The sequence below is a fragment of the Balaenoptera physalus genome (assembly GCF_965194825.1).
Source record: "Balaenoptera physalus genome assembly, chromosome: 2".
Classification (NCBI taxonomy): domain Eukaryota; kingdom Metazoa; phylum Chordata; class Mammalia; order Artiodactyla; family Balaenopteridae; genus Balaenoptera; species Balaenoptera physalus.
The window spans coordinates 37,220,346-37,235,446 of record NC_138883.1 but is presented as its reverse complement, the minus strand read 5'-3'; the positions used below and the strand labels follow the sequence as shown (position 1 = coordinate 37,235,446).

The 15,101-nt window shown below is 41.0% G+C and overlaps 1 protein-coding gene across 12 annotated transcripts in view; it reads left to right on the top strand.

Annotated features, from left to right (window-relative positions):
* Window positions 1-323, top strand: part of PPP1R36 (protein phosphatase 1 regulatory subunit 36) — a 37,364-nt gene extending 37,041 nt beyond the window's left edge. For all 12 annotated transcript variants that reach the window (XM_082448345.1, XM_082448354.1, XM_082448349.1 and 9 more), the window contains one exon: window positions 73-323. In XM_082448345.1, coding sequence (XP_082304471.1) covers window positions 73-256 — 184 coding nt within the window. In that variant the 3' untranslated portion in view covers window positions 257-323. The remainder of the gene's footprint in view (window positions 1-72) is intronic.
* The last annotated feature ends 14,778 nt before the right edge of the window (window positions 324-15,101 follow it).

Genomic DNA, 15,101 nt, shown 5'->3' with positions numbered 1-15,101 from the left:
TTTTTGGCCAACCCAATACCTTAGTCTTTGGCCTCAGCAAATATTCGGCTATACCAATAATTCTTTCCACAGAGTTGGCATCCTGGGAGAGCCTCGATGTCAGTTCAACCCCCATACCCTTATCCCCCTCGATACAGAAGAAAGCATGAAGTCTGGGAGACAGTCTTCCACGATAGAAAGAAATAACATGAGGATTCAGGATACACTAGACTTAGTCATGAGAGCGCTGTCCTCTCAAACAACATTCCCTAAATAATCTGTACATTCCATTTCTGTAATTAATTCCTGTATTTGAAGTAAACTACTTTGACTTAATCACTTTATACAGGAGTAGTGTTTATTATTAAACTTTAAAAATTGTTCAAATTATTTTGTTAAAAGTTCAACAATAGACTAAAAAATTCCAGAAAGCTTTTGAAAAGCTCATTTTCCTATATTTAATAGTTTGCTTTGTTAGTTATTTACTTCCTTGGCTTTTACATGACCATTTAGAGCAATGTATTAGGACATTTAGTCAGTGTTCTAGTGAACTAGTGAAGAAGCATTCTGTTTATTCATTTCTAAGTTCCTTTTTGTTTCATGAGAGAGTGTAATTGGTACATTTGAAAACAAAATTTCATAAAAAGGCAAATTACAATATTTTTAACATTAAATCTCTTTCTATGGGTATATTATTATTGGCATTGGGATATAAAGTACATCTGACTCATTTAAAAGCCTTTTAGCATATATGTTTCATTCATTTTTTTCATTTATTCATTTAACAACACATATGTTTCAAGCCCCTGCTCCATTCAAAGCCTTGTGCTGGAAAATGTAAGGACAAAAGGTCATCAAGACAGAGACCATATCCTCTGGTCTGAGTAGTAGAGAGGATCAGTAAAACACATGCCTGCTAATGATACAACATTGAATGTGTTAGAGGCCATTAAAGAGGTAAATCCAAGTGCCCTTTGAGACAGATCAGTAGAGCCCTCACTTCTGGGGGAATCGGGAGCACTGAGATTTGAATCTGGTGTCGCAGGGACTGGGTGGCACTAAAGGGGGACCGCCAGTCAGAGGAAGACCATGTGCAAAGGCACAGAGATGAAAAGGTGTGCCCTGTGACTGAGGAAGGCAAGAGCCATGGGTGTGCGAGGGGGAAGGTGTGCGAGGGGAAGCAGAAGAAGAGCGGGCTGCAAAGGTCAGCCGAGCCTCCATATGCCCCACCAGGGAGTGAGCTGGATATTATTTGGTAGGCAGTGAAGCTTAGGACCCGCTGATGAAACCCGTTCATTGGCTGCTGATTATATAGTATCATCATTTAAAAAGTCCTATAGGAGTTTCGCCAACTAAAACAACTGGTCTGAATTTACCTTTCTGTGGCCACAGGTTTATCCCCAAACTTCAAAAATCCTCCTTTCTGCATTTAGCTAAAAGTTCGTTTAATGGAAAAAACTGGATGCTTTTTCCCAGATTGAATATCAAGAGCAGAGGAACAGCAGCTCCAGCCTGTCGATCATGTGGGGCAGCTTCTGTTCAACAGGCACTCTGTCTTCACTCTCATCCTTTATGTTCCAGGTCAATTCCTGTTATTCCTGTTAAAACTGCAAAGTTTTTAAAAATCAAAATCCTGAGGGGGGAAAAAAGAAAAAGAAAAGGAAAAAAAAAAAAGAGGGGGGGAGAAAAAAAAAGGGGGGAAAAAAGAAAAAAAATCCTGGACTATGAACGAACCCTTCTTGGACTTTTTATTTACATAGAGCATTTGGTTACACACTGTCATAACAAATTTTTATCTAGAACATGTTGACATGGTTTGATTTTTGATTTTTGGGGTGTTTTTTTTGATATTTAAAAAAATAAACCCTGGGAATTGTGGGACTTTTATAACTGTCTTTACTAGGGCACTGGGCTTTTTTTTCCTGCCTCCTTTCTGGCTTATGAGGCTTCAATGTACTTCATTTATTAATTCCTTCAACTGTTGATTCATTTTTTCATTCTACAATTACTATATCTCCACTCTGTGTTAGGCACCCTGTTAAGTCCTGGGAATTCAGTGTGGAAAAAATATAGCCAGCTCTGACTTGGAACTGACAATCTTGGAGAAGACAGATAGGAAATGAATACTCAGATAATGAACTAATTGCAATGATGATGAATGTTGCAAAAGAGAGGCCTCATCTGCTTCCAGTATGACTCAGGTGGTTATTGGCAGGGCTGAGTTCCTCGCAGGCTGTTGGACTGAGGCCTTGGCTCCTCATAAGCTATTGGCCCAAGGCCTTTCTTAGTTCTTTGCCACACGAGTCTCTCCAAAAGGAGCTTGCAACATGTCAGTTGGCTTCATTAGCGTGAACAAGTGAGAGAGGAAGAGAGAATGTGCAAGCAAGACAGAAGTTAGTCACTTACAACCTAATGTTGGAAGTGATATTCCATCACTTTTGCCCTACTTTATTCACTAGCAGCAAGTCACAAGGTCTAGCCCACTCACAAGGGAAGGGGACCACGAAGGCCACGAACACCAGGAGGTAAGGATAATTGGGGGTCATCTGAAAAGTCAGCCCGCCACACTGGCAGAAGAAACATATGAAAGTCTTGAGGCTGGAAGCAAAGCTCCTTCAAGTTGCTGAGATAAGGCTTTTGAGGCTGTAGAGAGGAAGGGTAGAAGGATGAGATGTGGCTGGAGAATAAGCAAGAGCCCTATCATGGAGGGTTCTATAAGTCTATTATGGATACACTTAAGATCAATGCAGGTTGTTGCAGTGTGATTGTGCAGTTTTTGTCTTGCACAAAGCCACCAGCGAAGGAAGCGGATGGGGAATGAGATCCAAATGCATATCTTCACCTCATTCTGGATCTTTCCAGGTGGAGTCCCTTTTTGTAATTCGCAAAGCAGCAGTCTTGAATGGGTACCCTTTAATGGGTTTTAAGCAGGTGCATTGTTAAAGCTTACCAAGAGGGGTTTTTTAATTCAAAATATTCAAGTAAGAGAACAAAAAGACAAGCTACAGGCTGGGGGAAAATATTTGCAAAACACGTATCCGATAGAGGACTTGTATGCAAAATATACAAAGAACTCTTAAAAACAACAAGAAAACAAACACTCCAGTCAAAAAATGGGCAAAAGGTATGAACAGACACCTTATCAAAAAAAATATACTCAGGACAAACAAGCATATGAAGAGATGCTCTACATTATTTGTCATTAGGGAATGGAAGTTAAAAAAGCAATGAGATACCACTACACAGTTATTAGAATGGCTAAACTGACGATACCAAATGCTGATGAGTATTCAGAACAACAGGAACTCTTATTCGTTGCAGAGTCAAAATGATGCAGCCACTTTAGAAGACAGTTTGAAGTTTCTTACTTTAATTTTCGTACAGTTAATATGAAAATGTAATAGATAGCCAACACAGTCTTGGAAAGAAAAACAGTTGGAGGGCTAATACATTCTGATTTCAAACTTATTACAGAGCTACAGAAATCAAGGCTGTTTAGTATTGGTATAAGAATAGACATTTCGATAAATGGAATAGAATTGAGTCCAGAAATAAAACCATGCATTTATGGCCAACTGATTTTCAACAAGTGTGTCAGGACAATTCAATGGGGAAAGAATAGTCTTCTCGAACAGTGCTGGGACAACTGGATATTCCCATGCAAAAGAATGAAGTTGGATTCCTACCTTACACTGTATATAAGCTTTAACTCAAATGGGCCATAAACCTAAATGTAAGGAGTAAAACTAGAAAACTCTTAAAATGTAGGTGTAACCTTCATGATCTTGGGTTAGGCAATGGTTTCTTAAATATGAATGACACCAAAAACATAAGCAACCAAAGAAAAAAATTGATAGATTGGACTTCATCAAAATTAGTAACTTTTATGCTTCAAAGAAAACTATCAAGAAAATGAGGGTGATGATTGTATAGCAACTCTGTGAATATACTAAAAAAAAATGGAATTGTACACTTTAATGATGAATTTATGGCATGTGAATTATATATCAATAAAGCTGTTATAAAGAAAAAAGTGAAAACACAATTCACAGAATGGGAGGAAATATTTGCAAATCCTATACATAATAAAGGTCTTGTATTCAGAATACATAATGAACTCTTACAGTTTGACAATAAAAACTAAATAATCCAATTTAAAAATCAGCAGAAGCTTTGAATAGACATTACTCCAGAGAAGATATACAAATGGCTAATAAGCACATGAAAAAACACTCAACTTTATTAGTCATTAGGGAAATGCAAATCAAACCCACAGTGAAATTCCACTTCACACCCACTAGGATGGCTATGAGCAAAAAGTTAGAGAAGAACAAGTGTTGATGAGAATGTGGAGAAATCAGAACCTTCACAACATTCCTGATGAGAATGTAAAATGATGCAGCCACTTTAGAAAACTGCTTGTCAGTTCCTCAAAAAGTTAAGCATATACCATATGACCTAGCAATTCCATTCTTAGATATATACCCAAGAGAATTGAAAACATATGTTTACACAAAAACTTGTACACAAATGTTCAAAGAAGCATCATTCATAATAGCCAAAAAAGTGTAACAAACCAAATGACCAACAATTGATGAATGAATAAACAAAAATGTGGTATATCCATGCAATGGAATATTACACAACCATAAAAAGGAATGATGTACTAATTCATGCTACAAGGTGAATGAAGCCTGAAAACATCATGCTAAGTGAAAGAAGCCAGACACAAAAGCAGCATATTCTACGATTACAATGATATGAAATGTCCAGAATAGGGAAATCCATAAAGACAAGGTAGATTAGTGGTTGCCAGACACTAAGGGGAGGAGGGAATGGGGGGTGACTCTAACAAGATTTCTTTTTGGGGTGATGAAAATGTCCTGGAATTAGATAGTGCTAATGGTTACACAACCTTGTCAATAGACTATCACTGAACTGTACACTTTAAGAGAGTGAATTTTATGGTATGTGAATTATATCTCAATTAAAAACAAAACAAAACAAGGAAAGTCTGAAAAATTGCCACCTGATGTCTAAATCTAATCTAGTATTCTGGATAGGATCCTGAAACAAAAAAAAGGATATTATGTAGAAACTAAGGAAATCCTAATAAAGCATGGATTATAGTTAATAATAACGTATCAGTATTGGTTCCTTAATGTACCATACTAATATAAGATGTTAATAATCAGAAACTGGATGTGGGGATACAGGAATTCTCTATCATATCTTTGCAATTTTTCTTTAAAACTGTTCTAAAGTAAAAAGTTGATTTTAAAAAATATTCAGCAAATACTTATGTCGCACCTGATATGTGGGCATAGAGCTGGACCACATATGGTCTTTGTTCAGGTTGCCCTCTGCACAGAAGCGGAAGAATAAGATAAACACATGCACAAAAAGGAGGCTAGAAGTCAGAAGTCAAGAAACACTATGCAGTAGGGCTTAAAGGAGAGAGCCTCTCAGGCCAAGGGATTGGGAGACGGGCATAGAGACGGCTCTGGAAGATGTGAGGGGTCTGGATAGGCAGAGATGGGGTGGGGGTGTCTGGGGATGCTTCCTGGGGTTCTCACAGGGTTCAGACCTGAAAATCGGGTGGTGATGGGGCCTTGCGCAGTTGAGCTGGGCTGTGGGGTTGCCTAGGGGAGCAATGAGGACTTCTTCACGTGGGAAAGATGGTATCTTATTTCTTAACCTTTTCCAGGGGCTGCAAAACCCTTTCTATTTCCGCCTTTGTTCGGACTGCAGGGTCCTATAACATTTGAATCATCATCCTCTTCTAGGATTCAGCCTGTCCAACCATGTCAGCGTTTCCATCTTTACCTCTGTTTTGAGCCTCAGTTCCATCATAGATACAAATCATCCTACTTAGAACTTGGCATATGGCATTTTGATCTCTAGCTAATTTTTTTTTTTTGGCTGCACTGCGTGGCTTGTGGGATCTCAGTTCTCTGACCAAGGATTGAACCTGGGCCACAGCAGTGAAAGCCTGGAATCCTAACCACTAGGCCACCAGGGAACTCCAGCTAATTTTCATACCAAGAAAGAAAAATAAATGTGCCTCCTCCAAGCCCATTGCCATTGAGCTCTCCTCCCTCTGAACAAGTTTCAGTTTGCAGAAAGCAAGCAGTTTCAGGGGACTGAGAGCATAGGGTGAACTGTGCCCTTGTTTTTGCAGGACGTCTCCAGAGCAGTCTGTGTCTGGCAGCGGGTTCATAAAGTTGTTCTCTGCCTCTGAGTTTCTCTCTGTGGGGTGGTGCCCAAGGTGGTCTAGGCGAGCCATGCTAAGGGGCTTGGTGTCCTGCACCACTTGCTTTGCACCTTGGCCTCCCTTGTCCTCCTTATGCAGAATGATTTGTTCTCATTTCCTTTACTTCTCCTGCGTTTAACCCAGAGGCCTAAGCAGAGCAAAAGGGGAATGCGCTGGGGCCAAAGAGCTCAGGTCACACTGAATCCTGGCACAAAAATGGCCACCCACGCCTAGGACCTTTGCGGGGGACACTTGTCCCCCAGCAACTGGCCAGTGTCAGAACATTGGAGCTATTTAGAATCAAAGTCTTAAGTCTATTGGTGGTTCCCCCATATCAACCTGTATTTCTTCTAGAAATAATTTTTAATGATATCATCTGCCTAATTTACATAAGTAATCCTTGTTCAGTGTAAAAAGAAACCTTAGAAAACACAAAGAAAAAAATAAATGCGCATAATCTCATCACTCAGGATAACTCATTGTTAATAATTAGGTGAATCTCCTTTCAGTCATTTGTGTGCATTTATGTACAAACAAAAATGAGGTCGTGCAGTGTACCCTTGTCTGCAACCTCCCTCCTTCAGAGAGAAATACATCGTGAACTCAGCCAGTACCCATCTAAAACATGATTTTAATTGCCCTGTGGTATTCTGTGGTATAAATATGTCACAATGTCCTTGCCCAGTCCCCTATTTTCTTGTATACATACCTTATCTCTCAAACTACTGCTCTTTTCCTTAGGATAAAGCCCTGCGAATGATATTGCTGCATCAAAGAGCACACTCCTTCTCAAGACCTTATGATTGCTGAATTTCCTCCCCAAGGCTAGCCCCAAAGCAAAGCTACCTCCATCTGTGTATGAGAATGCTCACCCCTCACCTGGGCATTACCATTCCTTTGAATCCTTGCCAATTCTATGGTAGTGAAAAATGGAATTATATGTTCATTCTAATTTATACTTTCTATTAACAGTAAGGATGCATACCTCTTCATATTGGTCATTTGTGCTTCCCCTTTTCTGATTTATCACAGAAATAATATAATGTGAAATGCATTGAGTTTCTTCGAGTAAACGCATCACCCAACTCAAGGAACTATATTATAGTAGCACAGATAATAAAAATAACAGTACCTTGTCATAAATTCTAGATCAAGGCAGATGGTGTCCGGGTATTCGTTCTTAGCTGATGAAATTTAATTGTCCATCTTTTAGCTCAGAATCTCAAAATGCTTTCCAGATCCCAGTTAAACTTGTTAAAACACTTTTTACGTACTTATGATAGGAGTTCCATCTGCCTTAGCCACTCCTGACCCACCAACGTCACCTCCAGCCTGGTGGGAGAAAAACAATCTGAACTTAAGTACCTGCTCATTACCTATTCATATCCTTTGCTTATTTTTCTATTAATGGACTCTATATTTGTCTTTCTCTTATTGATTTGGCATTCTGATCTCGGGTGGCCTCGGCCTGAAGCAGCCTGAAGCAGGGTTTCGGTTCCCGGCCAGAGATTGAGTTCGGGTCGCGGCAGTGAGAGCACCAAATCCTAGCCACTAGACCAGTGGTCACTGACAAGGCCCTGGCCCTTCGGCTTTGCAGAAAAGAATTCCCACAAAGATGAAAAGTAGTGAAACAAGTGAAGTGTTTATTAGAAAAAAAGAGTACAGTACGTGTGGATAGACACACAGGTGGACTCAGAGAGAGAGTTGCGCCCTCGTGGTAGTTTGAATCACCTTTATGGGGCATTTCTTCCTGGTTTCCTTTGGCCAATCATTTTGATTTGCCTGGTTCAGAGTCCGTATTCGGTATATCTCAGGATCCTCCCATGTGTGCGTGCGCATCTCTTAGCCAAGATGGATTCTAGCGAAGAGGTCTATGGGTAGTTGACATCACTTACTATGGGGTGGCGGCCCCTCCCTTTTTGACCTCCAAGGAGCTTTCTAGTCGGGAAGGTTTCCTTGACTTCGAGAATGAGAAATATGTGGTCTCTTATCTTCTATCTGGGCAGGGTGCAGCCTCCTCTCTCAATTGTCCTGCTAGGGACAATTGGAATATCAGTCCACAGGGAACAAATCTCCAACTGCTTACCCTGGTCGGGGGGACCCATCTACCTTCTGCCTCAATTCTTGGAAGAAATTGCAAAAGTTCCTATGAGGAACACAGGTTACAGGAAAGCTGAAGATAGTAAGATCCCGTGTGTGTAAAAAACACATATCATTATATGTGTAGAAAGTCTGGAAGGAAATAACTAAATTATTAAAAGCGATTCTCTCTGAAAAGTAGGATTATGCATGATTTTTCTTGAAACATTTCTTTGCTTACATGTATTTTCTATTTTTATTTTTTATTTTTTATTTTTTTTAAGAAGAAAGACTTTCTTTTTATTTATTTATTTATTTATTTTTGGCTGTATTGGGTCTTCGTTTCTGTGCGAGGGCTTTCTCTAGTTGCGGCGAGCAGGGGCCACTCTTCATCGCGGTGCGCGGGCCTCTCACTGTCGCGGCCTCTCTTGTTGCGGAGCACAGGCTCCAGACGCGCAGGCTCAGTAGTTGTGGCTCACGGGCCCAGCTGCTCCGCGGCATGTGGGATCCTCCCAGACCAGGACTCGAACCCGTGTCCCCTGCATTGGCAGGCAGACTCTCAACCACTGCGCCACCAGGGAAGCCCTCTATTTTTATTTTTACAACAGATATTTTTTCAAAAGCATCCCTGATTTCTTGCAGAGTGGTGACATCTAGCACCCACCCCATCCAGCAGTGCACAAGGGACCACAGCGCCTAGAGCAAAAGAATAGGTAATTAGCCACAAAAGGAGAAACACAAATGACCAGGATGAAGGGGTATTCATTCTCACTACTGATTAGAAGTATAAATTAGAACATATGATTCCATTTTCACCTATATAATTGGCAAAGATTCCGAGAAGTGATCATGTTTAATCTTGGCAAGTGGGTGGGGAAGTAGGCATTCTCACACACTGATGGGAGAGTATACTCTGGTATGAGCCTTCAGGAAGGCAATTTGGCAGTAATATATTACCTTTTGAATATATTTGTGTATTTTGTGTATTCATTTAGGGCTGGTTCAGATATCTGGCTCCTACATGTCCATCTGTGGTGGTGTTGTCCATCACTGATTTAAAACTTATTGAAGGGTGGAACTGTGTCATTCCACGCAGCCCTGTGACCAGATAGACACTTCAAAAGTGCTTTTTTTTTTTTTTTATAAATTTATTTATATTTATTTTTGGCTGTGTTGGGTCTTCGTTTCTGTGCGAGGGCTTTCTCTAGTTGCGGCAAGTGGGGGCCACTCTTCATCGCGGTGCGCGGGCCATTCACTGTCGTGGCCTCTCTTGTTGCGGGGCACAGGCTCCAGAAGCGCAGGCTCAGTAGTTGTGGCTCACGGGCCTAGTTGCTCCGCGGCATGTGGGATCTTCCCAGACCAGGGCTCGAACCCGTGTCCCCTGCATTGGCAGGCAGACTCTCAACCACTGCGCCACTAGGGAAGCCCCAGAAGTGCTTTTGAGGACGATTATGGTAATGATAAAATAAATGACTTATCTTCTTGGATTTTCAAATGGTCATCAGTCATTTGTTGATAGCCTAAGCAGGGCTCAGTGCATTGCGAGGTCTATCAGGGACTCAAGCATAAGGTAAGGTTCCTGTCCTCAGGGCTGACCTACAGAGTCAGGACAAAGCTCAGTAACAGCATGGGGGAGCATGCAGGTAAGGCTAAATTGTGAAGTGGAGACTACCACAGGCTCAGCAATGAGCCAGCTCAGAATCATCTGTGCAGAAATAATGAGGACCTCGGAGAGGAGGGGCTCACATCTCATTTCCACTGGTCACTCCATCCTCCTTCTGCACCGACGCTCTGATGAACACTCTTAGCAAGCAGCACAGCTGGTGCATTTGAATTTGCCTCTTTTTCCTGGCAGGCAGTGATTTCTTTCAAAGTGTATCTCAGGGCAACCCAAATGGTTGATGAGGGAAAACTTCTCTGTATAGAAATATTCCAGGTCAGAAATGTAGAAGGAATGATAGAGTTAGAATCTTACCATCTTGCAAAAAAAAAAAAAAAAAACCTTAATGGAATAACAGGTGTAGGCAATGATTATCAGCTGTAGTTAACATCACGAGAGACATCTAGTCCTCAGGTGCCTGGATGGGAATAAACACCACCACCTATGAAGTGTGCCTGCCAAAAAACAAAACCCAAAGCAGATTGAGCCTCTAAATCTAACATTTGATTTATAGGAAATTCAGGGGAGTAGGAATATGCTAAATAATACTACAGAGATTCCATCAGAAAAATTTTAAATGGAGGGAACTCTATAGAAACAATGCCCTATTCTTCAGTAAATGACAAGGGGGAAGAAAGGAGGAAAAGAGAAACTTTAGGTTTAAAAAAGAGACTTAAAAGACATCAGTCAAATGCAATGCGTGGCCCTTGCTTGGATCCTGATTTGAACAAGCCAAGTATTTTAAGGTATATATACTACATATAATGTATACATATATTCATATGTCTATGACATAATCAGGGGATATTTGGTATTGAGGAATTTTTGGTAAATTTGGTAAATTTGTTTTGATATTGTTGTTTTGTAACACTCCCTCACCCTTTTTTAGAGGCACAGATTTAAACATTTACAGAAGGAAAAAAAAAAAGGCAGGCAATGGAAAGGAAGCTGAGAAAAAATGAGTAGGTGTCAACTCTCCATAAACTACGGGACGTGATTGCAGGTTGACTGGTGATTTTTACGTCCTCTTCTCCAGTCCTTTTACTTTACAAGTGCAGACCAAACCATGTGTGAGAATGTTAAACAAACAAACAAGACACACCCTCCAGGAAAAGAAAACAATAACAAAAAGCAGAGAATCAGTGACATGCTCGGACACCTGGGGATGAACTTGAGACTGTGCCAGCAGCAGGGCAGTCAGGCCTCGTGTGGATCCGGCCATGGGTTTAGGGCACGCTTTCTCCTTCAGGGGCGTGTGTTCTTTCATGTGACTTCTCTGAGCCCACTGACTCTGGATGAACGTGCTGCTTCCTCCCCAAACGCTGTTGCTTTACTTGGGAGTAATGATCTCCTCCTCCACGCTCAGCTTTTTCCCTTCATACACATGCCTTACCGTGGCCGATAATCACACGCTGATGCAGACCTAAAGAGCACAAATGGAGCGTTTGCTTGAAGACTGAAGAGTCTTGTGTCACTGCACACAAAGACTAAAGCGAGGACGAGCCCTAAATGTCATCACACGCTGCACACTGTAACATGTACCCATTAGAGAACAATTGGGTGGATTTTTAGAGCTGGAAAATTTTTTCCCATTAGGTCTCACAGCAAACCAGGAAGAATGGTGGTTACACTGCTGGCTTTTCAAGCCAGGACCCTGAGGTACAGAGCTGTTGTTACCAGTCTAGAACTGTCAGTTTGTCTTACTAAACCACTGCTTCATTGTTTCACAAATATTTATTGTGTACCTGCTTCACTAGGCCCGGAGGATATCCCCACGACAAGGCAAACATGGCCTGTGCCCTTCGACGCCGCTGCAGCCCCCTCTGGCACAGGGTGATTGAGAGGGAGTTAGCGGGGACCAGACGGTCTGTGCTCTGTAGGTTGTGGCCAGATGTTGGGATTTTATCTAATTGGGATGGGAATCAGATGGAGGACCTTAGGCAAAGGAGTAATATGATCCAATTTAGTTTGAAAGGATTGCTCTGGCCACGGTGTGGAAAATGGGCTGGGAGTGGGGGATGGAGAATGGAGGCTGGGAGACCCGTTAGAGGCTACAGAGGTGGCCCAGGAGAGGGAAGATGGCGACTTGGACTAGGGATGGATTCTGGATAAGGTAGAGTTGACAGGATTTGCTGATGGATTGGATGTTGAGGATGAGAAAAGAGAAGGTGAGGAAACCTCTAAAGTTTTTGGCCTGAGCCATTGGGTGTTTGGTGTTTCCACAGGGGAGACTGGATGAGGAACAGGTTGAGGGAGAAAACCTTGAGTTCTATTTGGGAATGTTAAATTTGAGATGTCAACTAGTCATCCATGTAGAGATGAGTTGGCCTTAGGATATAGAGATCAGGAATTCTGGGGAGAGACCAGAGCTGGAAATACAGATTTTGGAAGTAACTGGCTGTGGGCCTGGATAAGATTACCTAAGGAGAGTGAAGCTAGAGAAGACAAAGGATCAGCTGTAGGTCACTCTACAGCTTAGAGGGGACAGAGGAGGAACAAGCAACATGCAGGAAACCCCTTACGTGCTCCAACAACTCAACTTCAGAATGTGCAACCAGCCAGTGAGGTAAGAGGAAAAGTGGAAGACCAGAGAAAAAAGTGTGACATGAAGTAGGGAGTGAGCAGCTGGGTAGAAATGCTGCAGAGAGAACTAGTAAGATGACAACAGAGACGTGACCATCAGATTTAGGGACATGGAGGTCAACTGTACAGAGGTATGGAGGTGTGGATGTATGGAGACCCCTTGAAATGGGCTGAGTAGAGAAAGGCAGGTGAGAAAGTGGACCAAGACTGTGGACAATGCAAGGTTTGCTGTGAAGGGGAGGAAAGAAATGGGGCAGGATATAGGGGGAGATGTAGGGTCAAGGGGATATAGTTTTATTGTTGGGTTGTCTTGGATTTTGGCTTTTTAGAGACAGGAGATACTAGAACGTGTCTGTATGCTGATACAGATGATCTAGTAGAGGTAGGGGATATTTGTAGGGGCTGAGACCTTGAGGGCTCAGATGGGAAGCACAGGTTGGGGGTTGCCCTTAATGGGAAAAGGCATCTGCAGTCACAGGAGGAAAAGCAGAGGGTGTGACACTCTTTCCCCAAGTTCTTTTGATTATCTTAGATGCCTGGAGGCCCCTTCCGTGTGCATTACTTTAGCAAGGCCCAGTCTCTGAATTTTCAGAAGAATTACAGATAGCAAAAATTCTTAGCCAAAGTAGTGCATTCTGAATGCTGGACTTTCAGACACTGCATAGGAAATACATAGCTGGGCTGGGAAGTGTCTTTTTGGTTTCCCTGAAGCCACACTTTTTGGGTGATCATCTACTCCACTTATGTGTAAGACCAGTTGGGAAAGTTGTATCATTTTTTTCCCCCTAGGATCCCTTAACCAAGTCCTGGATCATCAAGCATTAAAATTAACAGCACCTGAGCTCTGAGTCGGCTTCAATGCTGTAGATCTTACTTTGTGCCCTGTGGGTTCTATTTTAAGTTCATTTCTCTTCTAGAATTGACTGCCAGGGGAAAAACTTTTCTGTGATTACTTTCATCACAGAACAAGAATATATGACTTATCTTGGTTTCCTCTTTATCTTTTGCTTCAAGGAAGCACAGAAATAAATTTAATGCTTAATCATAAGAACTTAGAGCTTTGGTCTCTCAGATTTTTATTTTCTATCTTCACAACTTTGTGTTGCTTATCCCTTTTCTTTTGTTTCTTTTCCAAATTAATTTTTTTATTTTGAAATAATGGCATATTTCCATGAAGTTGTAAGATATAATACAGAGGGATCCTGCGAACCCTTTACCCAGCTTTCTCAATGGTAACATCTTGCACAGTTACAGAACAATTTCACAACCAGGATATTGATATTGATCCAGTCAAGATACAAAACATTCCATTGCTATGAGAATCCCTCATGTTACACTTATAGCCACACACTTCTTTCTTGTCCCCACCCTCTCCTTAACCCCTGGCAACCACTAATCTCTCCTCCATTTCTATAATTTTGTCATTTCAAGAATGCTATATACATGTAATCATACAGTACCTAACTTTTTGGCATTGGTTTTTTTTCACTCGATATAACTTTCTGGGAATTCATCCAGGATGTTACATGTATCAATAGTTTGTTCTTTGCAGCACTATTTACAATAGCCAAGACATGGACAGATGAATGGATAAAGAAGATGTTGTACCTATATACAATGGAACATTACTCAGTCATAAAAAAGAATGAAATAATGCCATTTGCAGCAACATGAATGGACCTAGAGATTATCATACTAAATGAAGTAAGTCAGACAGAGAAAGACAAATATTATATGATATCACTTATATGTGGAATCTAAAAAAATGATACAAATGAACTTATTTACAAAACAGAAACAGACTCACAGACTTAGAAAACAAATTTATGGTTACCAAAGGGGAAAGGTGGGGGGAGGGATAAATTAGGAGGTTGGGATTAACATATATACACTAGTATATATAAAATAAATAATCAACAAGGAGGGCAATTCCCTGGTGGTCCAGTGGTTAGGGCTCTGCACTTCCACTGCAGGGGGCACAGGTTCTATCCCTGGTCAGGGAACTAAGATCCCGCATGCTGTGCGGCACGGCCAAAAAAAAAAAACCACAAGGACCTACTGTATAGCACAGGAACTCTACTCAAGACTGTAATAACCTATATGGAAAAAGAATCTGAAGAAGAATAGATATATGTGTATGTATAACTGAATCACTTTGCTGTATACCTGAAACTAACACCACATTGTAAATCAGCTATATTCCAATATAAAGTAAAAATTAAAAACAAATAGTTTGTTCCTTTTTATTGCTGAGTTGTATTCTGTGATGTGGAGGTACCGAAGCTTGTTTAATTCGTCCTTCAAAGGACATATGGATTGTTTCCAGTTTGGGCTATTACAAATAAAGCTGCGATAAATATTCATGTACAAGTTTTTGTGTGAACATAAGTTTTCATTTCTCTGAGCTTATACATTTTATAGTTAATTGTACCAGGTCTTTTTCTGTGAGTGGCTAGTATATAATCATAAATAAAGACTACCTACTATTTTTGTATTGTGATTGTTATTAGCATGTTATTATCTTTCATCTTCCAACTCCTCTCATGG